Below are 18,342 nucleotides of genomic sequence, written 5' to 3'. Positions count from 1 at the left end.
CAGTTTGCATGCTGCCATGGTTAAACTACACTGTGGATGGCACAGTGGTGGTATCCAAAACTGACCCCCAAGGCAACTGTGATGCAACGTGGACCATAGTGACAGGGGTGAACGACTGCTGCAGAGATGTGTACAGGTGAATAGACATGCAACTGTTAAGCAATTAACCACCCAGCTGAACCAAGGGGTTACTAGTGGTGTCTCCTCAACGGCTGTTCAGTGATTGTTGCTGCTTGTGGGCCTCTGCAGCAGGTGCCTAGTTCATGCACCTGTGATGGCTGCTGTTCATCGGGACAAAGTGGAATTTGCACGCCAGTACCACAAGTGGATGTCCACTGAGTGGCAGCAGGTGGCCTTTTCAGATGAATCATGTTTTATGCTCCAGCAGACAGATGGCATTTGGCATGTACGGAGTGAAATGTCTGAAAGCAAACACCCTGCGACAATTTCAGAAGGATCCAGGGTGGAGAAGGGATATTATGGTGTGGGGAACTTTGGTGGCATTGCCAGGTGATCTCGTCATTCAGGAAGGCACAGTGAGTCAACACAAGTATGCATCTATCCTTGGGGACCATGTCTGCCCCTACATGCAGTTTTGTTTTTCCTTGTCATTATGGCACCTAACAATCACATAGCTCCCAGGGTATGTGTGTGGTTCTAAGAGCACCAGAATAAGTTCTCTGTACTCACCTTGCCACCAAACTCTCCAGATTTAAAAACAATCAAGAATCTATGGGACCACCTCATTCTGGCTGTTCAAGCTATGAATCCTCAGCTGAGGAACTTAACACAGCTGGCCACAGCACTGGAGTTGGCATGGCTCCACGTCCCTGTCAGTACCTTCCAGAACATCACTGAATCTCTTCCTGCACATCTCACAGCAGTCTGAGCTGCGAAAGGTAGTTATTCAGGCTTTTGACAGGTGATCACTTTAATGTGAATGGGTAGTATATTTCCGTGGTAAACTGCATTTTTGGATTTATATTATTTAGCTATTTTACCATGTGACCAAAGCACAAATGTATCATCCACAAACTGATGCCATCGAGATGGCTTCTTATTTGCTTTTTCTAGAGCTAATTGTTGGAATTTTTTCATATAGAAATTAGCAATCGTGGAATGCAGTGGGTTATGACATCAACAACTTGTCTAGAAGTAAGGCTGTGTCTAAAAAGAGCAATCAGATCACATGGTAAAATATCCATTATATAAATCACAGCTTTGTTAATTGGAATCATAATGATCAAAGGCGCCATGTTAAAACTTACTTAAATATCTTCAGGAGTCAAAGTTAGCTTGTAAGCTTTCTCAATGGAATGATGCGAGTCTTTTATGTATGAGTTAGTTTTTCCAGATCTGTAGTTGCAAACGAGTGGCCAGATATGGTGCTACTTGGTATGTGGGAGAATTGATAACATTAACACTGTATCTTAGAGGAAGATCAAATTTATGAATTTTTCCTGAGACCCATTGTTAGTGCTATCAGTTCCCCTACATAACAAGCAGCAAGATATCTGGCAACTCATTTACAACCAGATATTGGGAAAACTGGCATGTATGTGAAAGACTCGTGTCAGTTTATTGAGAAACTTGAAGGGCTAATTTTGGTTCCTAAAGATGATCTTGTAAATTTTGACGTAGTACTTTTGTTCACTATGGTTACCATTAATGAAGTTGTTATGTATATATTGTTTTTTTTTCCAGGGAATTTGAAAGCTCTTGTTAGACATTACCTTACTCCTAGCCAGTTCCAATGTGACAATGAATTTTATGAGCTAATTGTTGGTGTCGCAATGAGTAACCCATTGGGTCCTGCGATTGCTAATTTGTATTGGGAAAATTCCAACAATCATCTCTAGAAAAAGCAAATAAGAAGCTGTCTTGGTGGTATCAGTTTGTGGATAGTAAATTATTTTGTGCTCTTGTCACATGGTAAAGTAGCTAAATAACATCCAAAATGCAAGTTACCATGGAAATAGAAAATGACAACAGGATACCCTTCTTAGATATTTTAGTTCCGAGACAGATCGATGAAAGGTTGGAAAGTTTTTGGGGAAACCGCACGTACAGACAGATATTTGCATAAGAACTCCAACCATCATACACAACAAAAGAGTGGTGTCATTAAAATTCTTCTCAACAGAGGCAAAAGAATTGGCACACCAGAACATCTGGATGCCCAATTAAAACATCTGAAGCAGGATTTTGAGAAAAATGGCTATTCAGCTAAAGAAGGAAATGGAGTTCTATGACCAAATAACAATAGGACAAAGGACAAGGATGAAACATGTAAGAACACTGTTTCTCTCCTTTTTATTAAAAAAAGTAACTGATCAGACTTGAAAGATTTTACAGAAACACAACATCAGACCAGTTTTAGACCAACAAAGAAAATGTCAAGTACTCTGATCTGCAAAGGATAAAAGCGCTCCTACATCAACAAGCAGGATACATTATGTTCCATGTACATGTGGCAAAGTCTACACTGGAACAATCAAAACTGAATACATGGCTGAAGGAACAAAAAAGTCTTTAATGACTAGAGAAAATAGAATAATCAACTGTAGCGGAGCATGCTCTTCAGTCACGAAATCATACTGTGGAGTTTTAGTTACAGCAACAAACTATGTCCAGAAACTATGTCCAGAAGCTGTGGAAATATATAAACATGGGGATAATTTTAAGAGAAAAGCCATGAAACTTAGTATATATGGACAGTAGGTCTACACAGTTTTATTTCTGAGAGATGACAATAGATAGTTAAGTTTTGTCACTGACGAGGAATATCTCTGCCAGCCACTTGTAAACTTGTACCTAACCATTTTTCACAGTATTTATATCACTCTCTGATGCCAGATACGTCAGCTGGCAAGACTCAACAGAAGTTGAGATGTTGAAGTTGAAGATGTTACTGCAGCTCCGCATGAAACGTTAGGAACAGAAAAGTTACAAGGACCGCAGCCAGTAACCATAGAACCTGGGAGACTCACCAGCAACTATGACATCCAGTTGAGAAAGCTTTCATTATTATTGTTTACCTCAACACACGTGAAGCAACATTTCTTTCAGGCTGTAGTCATCCATCATATTGAACACACATTCGAGTGACCTTTTCCTGTGTGTAATTTTGTGCTAAATCATGTACAATCCGTGGGTAAGATGACGTGGCACCTTTCTAAAGCTTATGAACACATAGAATACTTTACGAATGTTATCCCTCTGCTGCTGAATATTCCATATCTCAAACATCTTCCCTCCTGCAGTGATCCTCAGTTCCCTAGTGGACTGAGAAATGCCAAGATGTGGTTTTTGCATGAAGATATGCTTTGTGTTTTTTTAACAGTAGGATAACTGGATTGTTTTAACCCATTAAAACTTCTGGTGAGACAAAAATGTCCCATCTCTAGTTGATACATGTACAGCTTGTTCTTTGTCTTTTTATTTTAGGATATGAGTTATTCTGTAACAAATACTCATGCTAAAGGGCCTGTTTTTTGTTTTAATACTAAACATTAAGTACTGCTGTAGGTCTAAACTTTGATACACATTTTTTAAAGGTAAACATTATAGTCTGTGTAAGTAAATGTTATATTAGATACTAACAGATCACTTTTTCTGTAGACTAAGCAGATACCTACATATGATCTTTGTAGACGAAGCTGTGCAATCTGGAAACTGGTGTCTCTCTTCTCAAACAATGCACATTTATATGACTTTTCCCTTGTTTGCAAGGTTTATGCACCTGACAGTGGCGGGAGCTTCCATCTATGTCTAATAATTCAACTCGGACCCTGCTTTAGATATAATCTATGGCAAGTTCCTCCCCAAGTTTGAAAAGGAAATCTCATCTTGTTATTTTGATGTTGGTCACTTCTTTGTAGATTACCCAAGCATTGATGCCTCCTACGTCTAGATTATTATAAAAAATTATGAAGAGGTCACCTTCTTCCACCAGCTTTCATCGAGTGTGTGGGGGACATTTGTTCAACATCTATTCGTTACTTAGTTTCATTATAACATGTAACCACAGCAAATGGCTAAAATTTTAACTGTACATTCTTTAGACATTCATCTAGAAATGACATTTTCATGTTTTTGAAAATCTGTATCTGTAATAAATATACACCCAAAAGATCACTGTTTTTGGGTACTTTTGTGTTGTCGTTGACACTGTAGAGTCTTGTACCATGGGAAGCAAGGAGAGGATGTTGTTTGGTGGCTGGTATCCTCTTTCTGTAATACAACTGCACACATGTATTAACTGTGTTCCTTATTAACAAGAACAGGAAGCTACTTATCTTCAAGAACGGTTGTTATGGTACAAGCTCATCCGCAATAGATCACATTAGCCTCCTGCTGGTGAAGTACAAGTCTGGCTATAAACACTGCATTCTCGTATTTGATGACATGAACTGACAGACGCCAACTAGAATAGTGACTGACTGTCTCTCCCGGTACACGATGGTGATTTAAATACGTGTGATCGAGAGGGCATTGGCGGTGCGTTGCTTGTGAGTCTTTTGGTCTTTGGCCTCTCTCCTGATAGGTGTGCTTGATTCTGTGCCTATTATCGATTTTCTTGCAACCTCTTTGCCAACCGGTGTGCTGGCGACACCTTACGCCAGCACAGGTACCATAGTACCAATTGTGAGTATGGCTACTTCTTTAATTGTTATTTGTGGAAAATCGTCAAAATTTTTACCATATGTTCTTAAGGTAATGTTCTCGGGGAACTGAGATCCAGAGGTTCAAATTATTGTAGTTATGCATGTAAAATGTGCATTAATATCTGGTCTGAGGCATAAATGTAGTTTTAACTGACATAGTGAACACATGACAAAGTTTTTAGGGACATCACTTGTGTTCTGAGATCACCAAGCTGTTTTAGTCAGCATTTTTTTCATCAATAAAACTTTGTGATGCACTTTCTCTGTATAATGGGCACTTAACACCTATACGAATATACCCGAAAGTAACACTGCTGTGGAATAAAAGTGGTTAAAGCTTATCTTAACATGTCTGGAAAGAGCTTAAACAGATTTCCAAAAATTATGTAAAATTCAATAAAATATTTATAACAATAGTTCTACTCTTTTAAGATACAAATCATAATCTGGGCATTTTTGATGAATTGCAATCAGTGAGTGAAGTACCCAGAAAAAAATGTAAAGCAAATGATTCTGTGTTCACTTACATTGTGGATACTTATTTCTTGTTTATATCTGTCAAAGCATATAATTATTCAAAGTACATAAAACTTTACTGACGTACAACAGAATTTATATAAGCAGCACATCCTACTGTAGCAGGGGAGAGAAGGAAACCAGCAGAAAAATGCTCCTACCGGAACACAGAAAGGCAAATATGCTTTTATTTAAAAGACTCTGACAGAAAAGTGGGAAACCAGCTGCCACAAACCTCATTCTGCCTTCCTCACCAAACATTTTGGCATGCGGATATATTTGCATGATCTTGTGCTGACAGTAGCAGAAAGAAAGTGATGGTGGAAGACAGAGAGAAAGAGGGAGGAAACAGTGGTGGTGGGAGAGAGAAAGTGGCAGTGAAAGAGAGAGAGAGATGGATGAAGACAATATCATTGAGCTTCAAAGAGGAGTTGTTGATGGTCAGTTGCACACAGTGGCAGTAAAAGAGAAAGACAGGTGGATGGAGATTGAAACAGTGGGAGGAAAAGAAGAGGAGACAGTGAAAATTAAAAATACAGATGAGTGGAGACCATATGTCGGCTTGGAGTGGTCTGTAGCACCCAAACAAACATACTTTAACCTGTAGATGTTGGGGAGAATGTATTTTAGACCGAAATTTTGAACTTGTGGGTATAGGGGAAACATAAGTTGGACACCACAGAATTTTTGAGCTGCTTAGGTGTTGTGTAGACAGTGATGGAGTGTAAGTGAGAGAGGATGCATTGGCAATGGGATATACTGTAAAGCAATGAGAGAAAATGGAGACAATGTGAGAGAGACATATATAGAAAGTGGCAGTGGATGGGGGTGCTGAATATAAAGGTTTAATTACAAAGAGAAACAGGGTAAAAGGATTTAGAATGTTCTGTGTGAAAAGACTGTGAATATGCTTACATACCAAATATTTTGGTGAGGAAGGTGGAATGAGGATTGAGGCAGCTGGTTTCCTACGTTTTTGTCAGTCATTTTAAGGAGGATCATATTCACCTTTTTTGTGATCCAATAGGAGCAGGTTCAGTTTCCAGCTATGGAAGCCAATTTTCTTAGAAACTTTTACTGAACAACCTTCTAAAAAGGAGGGTCATAGTAATTGTTCATTTTACCTTTCCACTGTGGTTTTTGCTTTTCATCTAGCATTCCAGGTTGATTGTCATTATCGTGTGGTCTTGCCGTAATGGCATATTTCTAATGTTCATTTTTAAAGCCCATCAAATTCAACTTCTTAATATTCTTTCATCTCTCTCTCTCTCTCTCTCTCTCTCTCTCTCTCTCTCTCTCTCTCTCTCTCTCTCTACACATTTTGTTTCTTTCTCTGAATTTTGTATATGCTGTGTGAATCTTGACCTTAGCCCCCTTTGTCTCTCTTTATGGGGTTCTATTCTTCAGTCAGTAAAAACAGTACCCCTATCGGAGTCCTTTTTTTGCTGTCATCCGTGTGTCCATTTGTCTGCCCATCCGACTGCTAAGACCACTTTTTCTCATGAACTGGTGGGGGTATGAATTTTACATTTATGTCACATACTAAAGTCTACAGTCCCTTGGTGGTGTGAAAAATTTAAGCTTCTCAGTCTGTGCAGTCAAAAGTTACGTCCATTTATGTCATATTTTCCAATACTCACCAACTCGTTCATCAAAATCTATAGTGTGCTTCCTGTTGATCTAGACTCATGAAATTTGACACAAACAAGGTTTTACAGTACAAGCAAATGAAAAAAATTATTATTATTATAATTAAATCATATAAAAAATATTCTTTTTGCCAATTGTTTCTGTCTGTCCATTTCTCAGGAACAGGCAGAAGTATCTAGTTAGAATTTGTCAAATACTAATATTTAAGGTCCCTCACCAGTGCAAAACATGTCGGCTTCTAAGTGAATGCAGTCAAAAGATATGGCCATATATGTCACATATTTTGATACTCGCAGACAACAACCTATAGATGAACTATTTATGTAAATGTCAGCAGGGCTTGAGTTGTGAAAAAAGATATTCTGGTACTGTGACCTACTGGGGGCTGTATTGTTAAATTTAGATGGCTTAATGTTATTTTAATGCATTCTTTTTGTCAGAGGTACTGGTACCGACATGCACTATAACAAATCAAGCACTGCACTTCAGGCCTGGTGGTCTAGCAGTAAAGTGTATGCCTGAAAACTTAGTGTCTGCAGGATCAAAACTCTGTCAGATATGTACTTTTCAGTCTTTGTTTTATCCTAGCCTTCGCGTCTCAACGATGTGAGGAGTTGCCAGAAACAACGCATGGTTCAGATTCCACATTAAGCTGTAGGTCAACTTTCCCTGATTGGGCTGCTGGGGTAGGTTAGAGACACACAAGTCACCAAAGTGGGATTCAGTAGAAAGACATGCATCAGGCCATTGAGCCACACAAAATTTTATTGTTGTCTATATCCGTAATTAAGTTTGTATGGAACCCTCAGAGTGCTTGTCCTACCCAGCAACTACCTCCCCCTCAGTTTTGCCTTCACTAGCTGCTGTCATCTGGCTCTGCAACTATGAAGTGAACTACAACCACATCTGCTGTTTGCCTGGACTGGATTGGACTTTTATTAGGATAGTGACTGCTGTGCTTTCTGATTACTGCATGACTAGAGTGATGGGCCTGTTGTCTGCACACTATGAGCTGGTATAACGTTTCCATATAGTTCTTCTATTTGATGACAGTGATTTCCACTCGAGTCTTATTTGGAACTGTGCTTAATATTGTAATTGCAGAAGCGTGTAAAATGGTGGTGTCCTACCTGGACTTACATTAATCTTAAGGGGAGCTATTATTGTTTACATTTTATGGACTAACGGACAGTTTAATTTGTTGTTACAAAATGCTAATTTTGTGTTGAATAAAGGTTTTTGGCCCTGAAGTGTGGGTTACATAATGTGCTTATTCTTTGACAGTCTTTTTGACCTTGTTAGTTACAGGAACCTCACCTGTTGCTTGCTACTATGTACTATATACTTTAAGAATAAAGATTCTGAATACTTAGTGCTGCTGTTGTTGAGCTTTAGGATTCTTATGTGTTTCCTTCACTTGTTATCTGACAAAACAGCAGCCTTTAGCTTTACATGCTTGTGCTAAAGTATCATTCTTTTATGTTAGTGTTCACCCTGGTGGGAAGTATAGTCGCAGTAAGCACAGGTGCATTTGATTTATCTGAAATATAATTTGAAGCATCTATGTGATGCAGTTCTATTTCAGGAAGAACAGTCATCATTTTTATAAACTATACAGTAATTTAATTTATACTTTGCCACAGTCATTCACAATTTGTTAGCTTTGATTTAGAGACATTGATGCTTATAATATTTAAAATGTCCTAATTTTTTAATGAGTGGTGGTTATCTGATTGCATTGAACACTATTTAAAATCCAAGTATTGTTTGGTTTTTGAAGTATTTATGCACTTTGAGCGGATGTGTAGTGTGTTGTGAAAATGTAAAATTTCTCTGTTAGTTTAACACTGTTTTGTAGTAAATAACAGTTTGATGCAAGTTATGAATCACGTCTAGACAGTTTTTGTTTGTTTTTATTCTTTGAAAGGGTGCGCATCAAGACTGGGTGTTTGACATGTGTTGGCTTGATGATCAGTTCCTTGTATCTGGATCACGAGACACTCGCATGGCCTTGTGGAGAGTGCAGTTGGACGAGCTTATGGATGGAGAAGATGGGCCATCTTATAAACATGTTCATGCTTTGGCTACAAAGGAATGCAGATCAGCACAAAAAGTTAGGGCTGTAGCTTTCAACAAGAATTTCCAGGAAATTGCTGCCTTGTCTCTTAATGGTTTCATTCATATATGGAATGCTGAAACATTTGAGCAGGTGAGTTGTTGTTGATTTGTGAATTACTTATTTCAGTCAGCTGACATTCCTGGTTAGTTAATACAAAGGTGCACAAAAGATGATAATATAATCACTGTGGCCGCAAAGTGGAAGAAATATAAAGTTACTTTTAATACTGGAATGCTGATTGAACACTTTTTTTGCAATGAAAGTTTCTTAAAATTTATATTTTGTGTGGTGTTTCTTGCATTGAAATGGTAACAGTAACACATTGAGTAGCAATCTGACTGACAGAATTAATAGTTGATGTTACGGTTACTACACTGCCTGACAAAGAAACTGAAGCCCAGAAGACACGGTAGGATGTCAATGTAAGTTTGCACACATACACACAGTCAGTGAGCACGTAAATGATTGTAGTTGCAATTCTCTGTGACAGGTAGAATGGCCATCAGAGTGCATTAGTGTTGCTGGTGTTTATTGTTGTTACCAGCCCTCATAGGATATATCAGGAGTTCGAACAGCTAAGATGTTGAGTGATCCCCCTGAAGGACTTGGAGACGCACCATACTTCTGTAAGACAGCATTACGAGCTCCTGACGTAGTTTGAAAGGTGCCTCATTGTGGGTCTCCATGGCAGGTTGAACCATTTGTGGGGCCTTCGGAGGTGAAGTGACCCAATGTTGGACTGTATGAGAATGTGAGGGCAGTCATACTCATCGCCAGTGTTCTGTTTGATCTCATCTGACCACCACAAGGAAGGATTGCCATATTGTGCACCAAGCACGCTCTAACCTCTTTATATCTGCACCTGCTGTCCTACAACAAGTAAGGGACTCTTTGCAACATTCTGCGTCATCCTGCACCATTGGTCGGAGACTAGCAGAAACCAGACTAGGGGATCGCTGCCCCATGTATAGGCTGCCATTAACACAGCACAAATGGCTATGTTTGAATTGGCACTGTGACCGGCAGTTGTAGGAGACTGAGGAATGGCATTGCATTGTGTTCAGTGATGAATCGTGGTTCTGCACTATCTCGGATAACCATTGTTGTTGAGTATGGTGGTGACCTAAGCAGTGGTCCCATTCTTCCCATGTTTTGGAGAGGCTCAGCTATATAACTCCTTGTGTCATGGTGTAGGGAGCCATCGGGAATGTCTTCAGCTCGAGGTTGGTAGTGACTGAGGGAAATCTGTTGGAACAATGGTGTGTCATGGACATCCTGCATCCCCTTGAATTACCTCTCATGCAACAGTATAGTGGTGCCACTTTTCTACAGGACAAAGCTCATCCACACGTTGCTTGTCTCTGTGAATTGTCTGTGTGAGGCTGAGGTACTCCAGTGGCCAGCCAGGTCCCCAGACCTGTCCTCAATAAAACATACGTGAGACTAGCTTGGATGCCAACTGTGACCCAGTGTCAGTATTGAGGATATCAAGGACCATTTACAACAGTTGTGGACCAGCTTGCATCAGGAGAGGATACAATGGTCTTTTGATTTTCTTCCCTTCTGAATCTGTGCATGCATCAATTCCAGAAGGGATCCAACTGATTAGTGGGCTCATCCTGCCAAGCTCTTTGTAATTTTGAATCGATTTTGTAATCCCCTTTCAACATGTGAAGTCTCTTTCAGTTTTTCCTTCTCTTTACTGGGTGCTTCACTTTCTTTCTCAAGCAGTGTACAAAATTGGATTACCGATCTCCTTCATGAAAAATTGCTGTATAATCTAATTTTCAACAAAACTGTGTGATACTGTACAGGCGGGGAGCTGGGAGTGGTATGGTACGAGGCCACACAAATGTAACATGTCATCCACAAAAGCTAAAATTAAAAATATGTCTTCTTTTCATATTAAACATGTGAATTTAAAGGTATAATTAAAATTAAGGAAATGAGCAAAAATTTTAATAATTGAAAATTGAAAAATTTTTTCAGAAGAAGTAGATAGCTGAGACCTTCTATCAAAACGATTTCAGATGAGAAAGAATGAAATCCAGGCTTTACTAGAACACACCAAGAAGGTTTCAGTTAACACATGTTAGAAAAAAACAGTAGTCAGTGCACCATTTGAGACCTGTAAGCCCAATAAATGAAAAAAAAGGACTGGGCAGTTGTAAAATGCAAGCTTAGCTAAATCAAGGAAGTATTACTTAAACCCTGTAGGTAAAATAGAAATGACTCAGAGAGGTTGCATAAAAGAATCCATACATATTATAAAAATGTATGTATATGTGTATGTTCCACATCTCTTTCTAAATCAACGGACTGATTTCAAACAAACCTGGTATACATATCACTTATTGTCAGGAAAGAATTGCTGTAGGGCTAAGAACAACCTACATATGAAAGGGTTGGGGGCAGGGGCAAAAAAGCTGTGTAACCCACAATGTACAAATATCCTTACTTTGTTCATCCAATATTTGAGAATGAGAACACATAGTGACTTGCAACAGACGTTACGTGTAACTTCAAACCTTCATGAAGCTTTTTCTCACTGACAACCCCCACAAAATGATGAAAGGAAAAAGTTTATCCCATATACATTTTTGCCGTTCATGCAATAAAACTGCTTCATTAAGCATGATGTTTAGTACTTCATTGCTGCTAACTGTATCCGTAACACATTTTGCAGGCAGTATTCACATATACTACTGCATGTACCAGCAAAATTACAGCACCACACGACACATATTTCAGGAAATATTATGTCACAGACATTGAGATGCATGAAAAACTGCCACATCATGCATTATGCTTAAATTTATTACTTCTTTACTACTGTCTCTATTCCTAACACTTTTTGCAGACAGTACCCACACATGTTGCTGAATGAACCTACAAAAACATATCATTGTATGACACACAGCTGAGACGGTATGATGTCAAATACTGAGATGTGTGAAAAATTGCTGTATCATGCATGACTTTTAATTTATTACTTCCTTACTGCAAACTGTGTTCACAGCACATTTCACAGGCAGTAACCAAATATTCAACTGGATGCACCTGTAAAATTATATCATGGTACGACATGTAGTTCAGCCCATATGTCATCATAAACATTGAGCTGCACGAAAGTGAAACTGAAGGGCAAAATTCATTAAAGATACAGAGAAAAATATGTACAAGCAAATGTGATATGTTCAATATGTGTGAAACATATATGTGGGCAAAGCAGTGGGTAAAAAGCTCACCTGAAACCCCTTGAAAGATTTCAGTCAAGTTTGATACACACATTAGTTACGAACTGGAAAGAAATACCTTGGGGGTAAGAACCACCAGCCTCCTATTGGGACGAGGGTCATAACATGGAAAGAGAAGGGGGCAGTAGGAGATGGACAGCCACAGGGGGGGGGGGGGGGAGAATAAGATAGACAGTCGGAGAGGGGAAGAGGAGACGGACAGGGGACGGGGAAATGGAGAGAGAGAGGGAGAGGGGAGATGGACAGAGAAAGAAAAGAGGAGGAGATGGACAGAGAGAGGGGCAGGAGCAGATAGACAGAGAGTAGGGGTGGAGGAGAAGGACTAACAGAAGATTGGAATAAATACGTGGCATGATCAGAGAGTAAATTTAACTAGATTTCTATTTTTTTAAGTAAAAATGTATTTGAAAAGAAACTACAGGAGGTTGTTGATACACTTATTGAACATTTTTCCACTTAATCATCATCCTGTTCAGTGAACGTGGGAGCCAAGGCACAAGCTTCTTTATGCTCTCCTTAAAGAACTCTCCCACCAGCTCTGTTCCCCACTTAAGAACCTCTCTCTGCACCTACTAAGTGGATGAAAAATTAATTCCACTTGTGTGTGCCTTCATGGAGGTGAAAAGATGATAATCTGAAGGTGCCAAGTCAGGGGAACATTGGGGTCAAAACATCCTAAGGAAATGAGTCCAAAAGTGCCTTGGTAGCAGTGTGAGGACAGGCATTATTGTGTAACGAGCACACTTGTAGATTAGGTTAGATTCAGTTTTTGTTTCGTAGACCCAAAAATGAGAAGATTCTTGTGGGTGCGGAGCAAGTCTGAAAGTATAACATAAAACATTTGAATATAATTCTCACTTTAGTGGTGATTTGTCAGGATATTGTCAAAATATGTGAATGCATTACAATATACTGGAACTACTATAACTGCTAATATTTACATAACTAATACACCGTCAGAATGAAAAATAGTTTTGCACATTCAATAAATAAAGCACAAAATACTGAATCTTAACTTGTGACCAAGTTTTGTCAAAACAGAAATCTACAAGACATTTGCAAATGGTCTAATGGTCTCTGTTAAGATATTCACCTACAGAAGATTTCCCCACCATGTTATAGTTCTGGGTGGAGATTTTAATTTGCCGGATATAGACTGGGAAACTCAAATGTTCATAACGGGTGGCAGGGACAAAGAATCCAGTGAAATTTTTTTAAGTGCTTTATCTGAAAACTACCTTGAGCAGTTAAACAGAGAACCGACTCGTGGCGATAACATATTAGACCTTCTGGTGACAAACAGACCCGAACTATTTGAAACAGTTAACGCAGAACAGGGAATCAGCAATCATAAAGCGGTTACTGCATCAATGATTTCAGCCGTAAATAGAAATAGTAAAAAAGGTAGGAAGATTTTTCTGTTTAGCAAAAGTGACAAAAAGCAGATTACAGAGTACCTGACGGCTCAACACAAAAGTTTTGTCTCAAGTACAGATAGTGTTGAGGATCAGTGGACAAAGTTCAAAACCATCATACAATATGCGTTAGATGAGTATGTGCCAAGCAAGATCGTAAGAGATGGAAAAGAGCCACCGTGGTACAACAACCGAGTTAAAAACTGCTGCGGAAGCAAAGGGAACTTCACAGCAAACATAAACATAGCCAAAGCCTTGCAGACAAACAAAAATTACGCGCAGTGAAATGTATTGTGAAGAGGGCTATGCGAGAGGCGTGCAATGAATTCGAAAGTTAAGTTCTATGTACTGACTTGGCAGAAAATCCTAAGAAATTTTGGTCTTATGTCAAAGCGGTAGGTGGATCAAAACAAAATGTCCAGACACTCTGTGACCAAAATGGTACTGAAACAGAGGATGACAGACTAAAGGCCGAAATACTAAATTTCTTTTTCCAAAGCTGTTTCACAGGGGAAGACTGCACTGTAGTTCCTTCTCTAGATTGTCACACAGATGAAAAAATGGTAGATATCGAAATAGACGACAGAGGGATAGAGAAACAATTAAAATCGCTCAAAAGAGGAATGGCCGCTGGACCTGATGGGATACCAGTTCGATTTTACACAGAGTACACGAAGGAACTTGCCCCCCTTCTTGCAGCGGTGTAACGTAGGTCTCTAGAAGAGCGTAGCGTTCCAAAGGATTGGAAAAGGGCACAGTTCATCCCCGTTTTCAAGAAGGGACGTCGAACAGATGTGCAGAACTATTGACCTATATCTCTAACGTCGATCAGTTGTAGAATTGTGGAACACGTATTATGTTCAAGTATAATGACTTTTCTGGAGACTAGAAATCTACTCTGTAGGAATCAGCATGGATTTCGAAAAAGACGGTCGTGTGAAACCCAGCTCGCGCTATTCGTCCACGAGACTCAGAGGGCCATAGACACGGGTTCACGGATAGATGCCGTGTTTCTTGACTTCCGCAAGGCTTTCGATACAGTTCCCCACAGTCGTTTAATGAACAAAGTAAGAGCATATGGACTATCAGACCAATTGTGTGATTGGATTGAAGAGTTCCTAGATAACAGAACGCAGCATGTCATTCTCAATGGAGAGAAGTCTTCCGAAGTCAGAGTGATTTCAGGTGTGCCGCAGGGGAGTGTCATAGGACCGTTGCTATTCACAATATACATAAATGACCTTGTGGATGACATCGGAAGTTCACTGAGGCTTTTTGCAGATGATGCTGTGGTGTATCGAGAGGTTGTAACACTGGAAAATTGTACTGAAATGCAGGAGGATCTGCAGCGAATTGACGCATGGTGCAGGGAATGGCAATTGAATCTCAAAGTAGACAAGTGTAATGTGCTGCGAATACATAGAAAGATAGATCCCTTATCATTTAGTTACAAAATAGCAGGTTAGCAACTGGAAGCAGTTAATTCCATAAATTATCTGGGAGTACGCATTAGGAGTGATTTAAAATGGAATGATCATATAAAGTTGATCGTCAGTAAAGCAGATGCCAGACTGAGATTCATTGGAAGAATCCTAAGGAAATGCAATCCAAAAACAAAGGAAGTAGGTTACAGTACGCTTGTTCACCCACTGCTTGAATACTGCTCAGCAGTGTGGGATCCGTACCAGATAGGGTTGATAGAAGAGATAGAGAAAATCCAATGGAGAGCAGCGCGCTTCGTTACAGGATCATGTAATAATCGCGAAAGCATTACGGAGATGATAGATAAACTCCAGTGGAAGACTCTGCAGGAGAGACGCTCAGTAGCTCGGTACGGGCTTTTGTTGAAGTTTCAAGAACATACCTTCACCGAAGAGTCAAGCAGTATATTCCTCCCTCCCAGGTACATCTCGCGAAGAGACCATGAGGATAAAATCAGAGAGATTCGAGCCCACACAGAAGCACACCGACAATCCTTCTTTCCACGAACAATACGAGACTGGAATAGAAGACAGAACCAATAGAGGTACTCAGGGTACCCTCCACTACACACCATCAGGTGGCTTGCGGAGTATGGATGTAGATGTAGATGTAGAATAGGAGGAGTTGCGAACCAAAAAGTTTTTCAAACTCTGTTTAAATTGTGCTTTATCTAAAACCATATTTTTAATAGTTGTTGGCAATTTATTGAAAGTGTGTGTTTCTGGATATTGGACGCCTTTTTGGACCAAGTGAATTTAGGTCTTTATGTAGATTGTTCTTATTTCTATTATTGAGACTACATATTGAGCTATTGGTTGAAAATAGAGATATAACATTCGCAACAGATTTAACTAAGGAATGAATTTACTGAAAAGCAGTGGTTAGAATACCCAGTTCCTTGAACAGATTTCTACATGATTCTCTTTAATTTACAACACAAATTAGTCTTATTACATGCTTTTTCAATCTAAAAACTTTTACTCTGTTTGACGAGTTACACCAGAATATGATCCCATATGACATATTAGAATGAAAGTAAGCAAAGTATGCAAGTTTTACATCTCATATCATTCATACGGCAAAAACAGACTTGTTTGGGCACTTCAGCAGTTTTGTGGTATGCCCTTCCAAGCTGAATTTCATTCTGACAGCATGTTAATTCTGTAAATATTAGCTGTTCCAATTTACTGCATTATATTAACCTATTTTGACTATCTCCTGACAAATGATAAGGTTAGTAAGTATAAATGATTAGGGTAGTAAGTATTATATTCAAATGTTTTATGTTATATTTTCTGACATGTCCACACCCACGAGAATCATCTCATTTTTTGGGTCTATGAAATGAAAACTGAATCTAATCTAATCTTATCGAGTTGTAATCCCAGAAGTTTAACACTGTCAACCTCTTCAATCTGCACATCTTTATATGTTACACACATGCTGGAAGGAAATCTCTTACAGGTTCTGAACTGCATATAGTAGGTCTTTACAAAGTTTAATGACAGCCAGTTAGCTTTAAACCATTTTTTGATGTCAGTGACAATTTGATTAACACCTATTTCTAAATCTGTATTTGACTCTATATTTATTGCAATGTTTGTATCATACGCAAACAAAACAGACTTAGCCTCAGGCCATGTAACAGACGAGAGGTCATTAATGTACACAAGAAAAAGCAATGGACACCAGATAGAACCTTGAGGAACAGCAGATGTAATTAATTTCCAATCAGAAGAACACTGACTGCTTACTCCATGGTATTTAACAACGGTACTGTTTGTTCCCTATTAGTTAGGTAAGGCTCAAACCATTTTGCAGCACTGCTGGTGGCAGCATAATATTCTAATTTACGTAACAGAAAGGCTGTGATTTACACAGTCCAAGGTTTTTGACAGGTCACAGAAATTATGTACGTTCTCACTGTACATGTAAATAGCTTTCTTTATATTGAAACTCTTTAGAAACCCAAACTGTAACTTGGACAATATGTTATTTGCAGTCACATGACCGTTGAACACAACCTTTTCAAATATTTTTGAAAAAGCTGGCTCAAGTGGAACTAGTTGATAGTTTGGTGGTATCTCTTTACCCCCCTTCTAATAAAGAGGCTTAACTTCAGCATATTTTAGCCAGTCTGGAAATGTTCCAATGATGAGATTGATGACACAAACAACTTAACATACAACTCAACTCACATGAGCACTGTTTGATTAACTTCATTGATATCTCGTAATAACCATTAGAATACTTTGATTTTAAAGATTTTATGATGGATACTACTACTCTGGGAAATATGAGTGTCAATCCCATTTTACTGAAGTTAGTTGTAAAGACTGGTCTCAGATACTCCATTAGACAGTTTACCAAACCTGACAACCCCAAGCTGTTGGTAACAGAAACAAAGTACAGTAGAGCGTCGATTATCCGAAGTAATTGGGGGACATGGGTGTTCAGAAAACTGGTTTGTTCGGATAATGAAACTGTACATGTTTATTTGCCAAGAAGCTCTTCTCGGGGGCGCGCAGTCCTTCAAACTGCGCGGAGCGGCACGCCTCAACTCTAAGTTGGCGCAGCTGTTGCTGTGAACAGCTTTGATACTGCCGCTACTTCTACTGCCAGTGCCAAGCCGACAGAAGTGTGCTGATTGTTGAAACACAGCGACTGGCGGCTTGGCCGGTCAGCAGTGCCTTGTGAAGGCCCCAATAAAAGCAGTGTTCCGCCAGCGGTGGCCCAGTGCGGCGACTTCTGTGGGAAACTTGGTTTGGGAGTGAGGGGGGATGATGGACGGTAGGGTGGGAGAGTAATAGGTGCGAGCGAGTACACAGTTCGGTTAAGCGGTCGTTCGGTTGACCGACGTTCGGATAATTTACGCTCTACTGTACTTGTTTAGGAGGTTTGCAACACTACATGCACTTGTTACCAATGTCTCATTTATTTTTAGAATTACCTATTCCTCTTTCTTTTTGGCCCCACCTGTGTCTGTCTTCACTATATCCCATATAGTTTTTATTTGTTGCCAGATGTAATTATTTTTCAAGGTCACACGCTTTACACCGCAACATAGATTGAATGCACACAGCCATCAAACCCACCCACCTCCCCAGGGGTTGTAAACCCTGCAACCCACACAAGAGAAAGATGCTTCAGTAGCTGCTTTGTTTTAAAAAAGGTACAACAATATATTTTAAAAGAACACCACTAATCTTGGACCATATATTTAGTCTCTCATCAGC

General features: G+C 39.4%; 1 protein-coding gene across 1 annotated transcript in view; it reads left to right on the top strand.

Annotated features, from left to right (window-relative positions):
* The window catches only part of LOC126094484 (DDB1- and CUL4-associated factor 12 homolog), a 79,419-nt gene that overhangs the window by 33,408 nt on the left and 27,669 nt on the right, over positions 1-18,342 (top strand). Inside the window, exon 4 of the mRNA XM_049908879.1 lies at positions 8,761-9,042. Within this exon, the coding sequence (XP_049764836.1) occupies positions 8,761-9,042 (282 nt within the window). The remainder of the gene's footprint in view (positions 1-8,760; positions 9,043-18,342) is intronic.

Source organism: Schistocerca cancellata, chromosome 8, assembly GCF_023864275.1.
Source record: "Schistocerca cancellata isolate TAMUIC-IGC-003103 chromosome 8, iqSchCanc2.1, whole genome shotgun sequence".
NCBI lineage: Eukaryota > Metazoa > Arthropoda > Insecta > Orthoptera > Acrididae > Schistocerca > Schistocerca cancellata.
The sequence above is the reverse complement of the archived record's forward strand: the minus strand, read 5'-3'. Positions and strand labels throughout refer to the sequence as shown.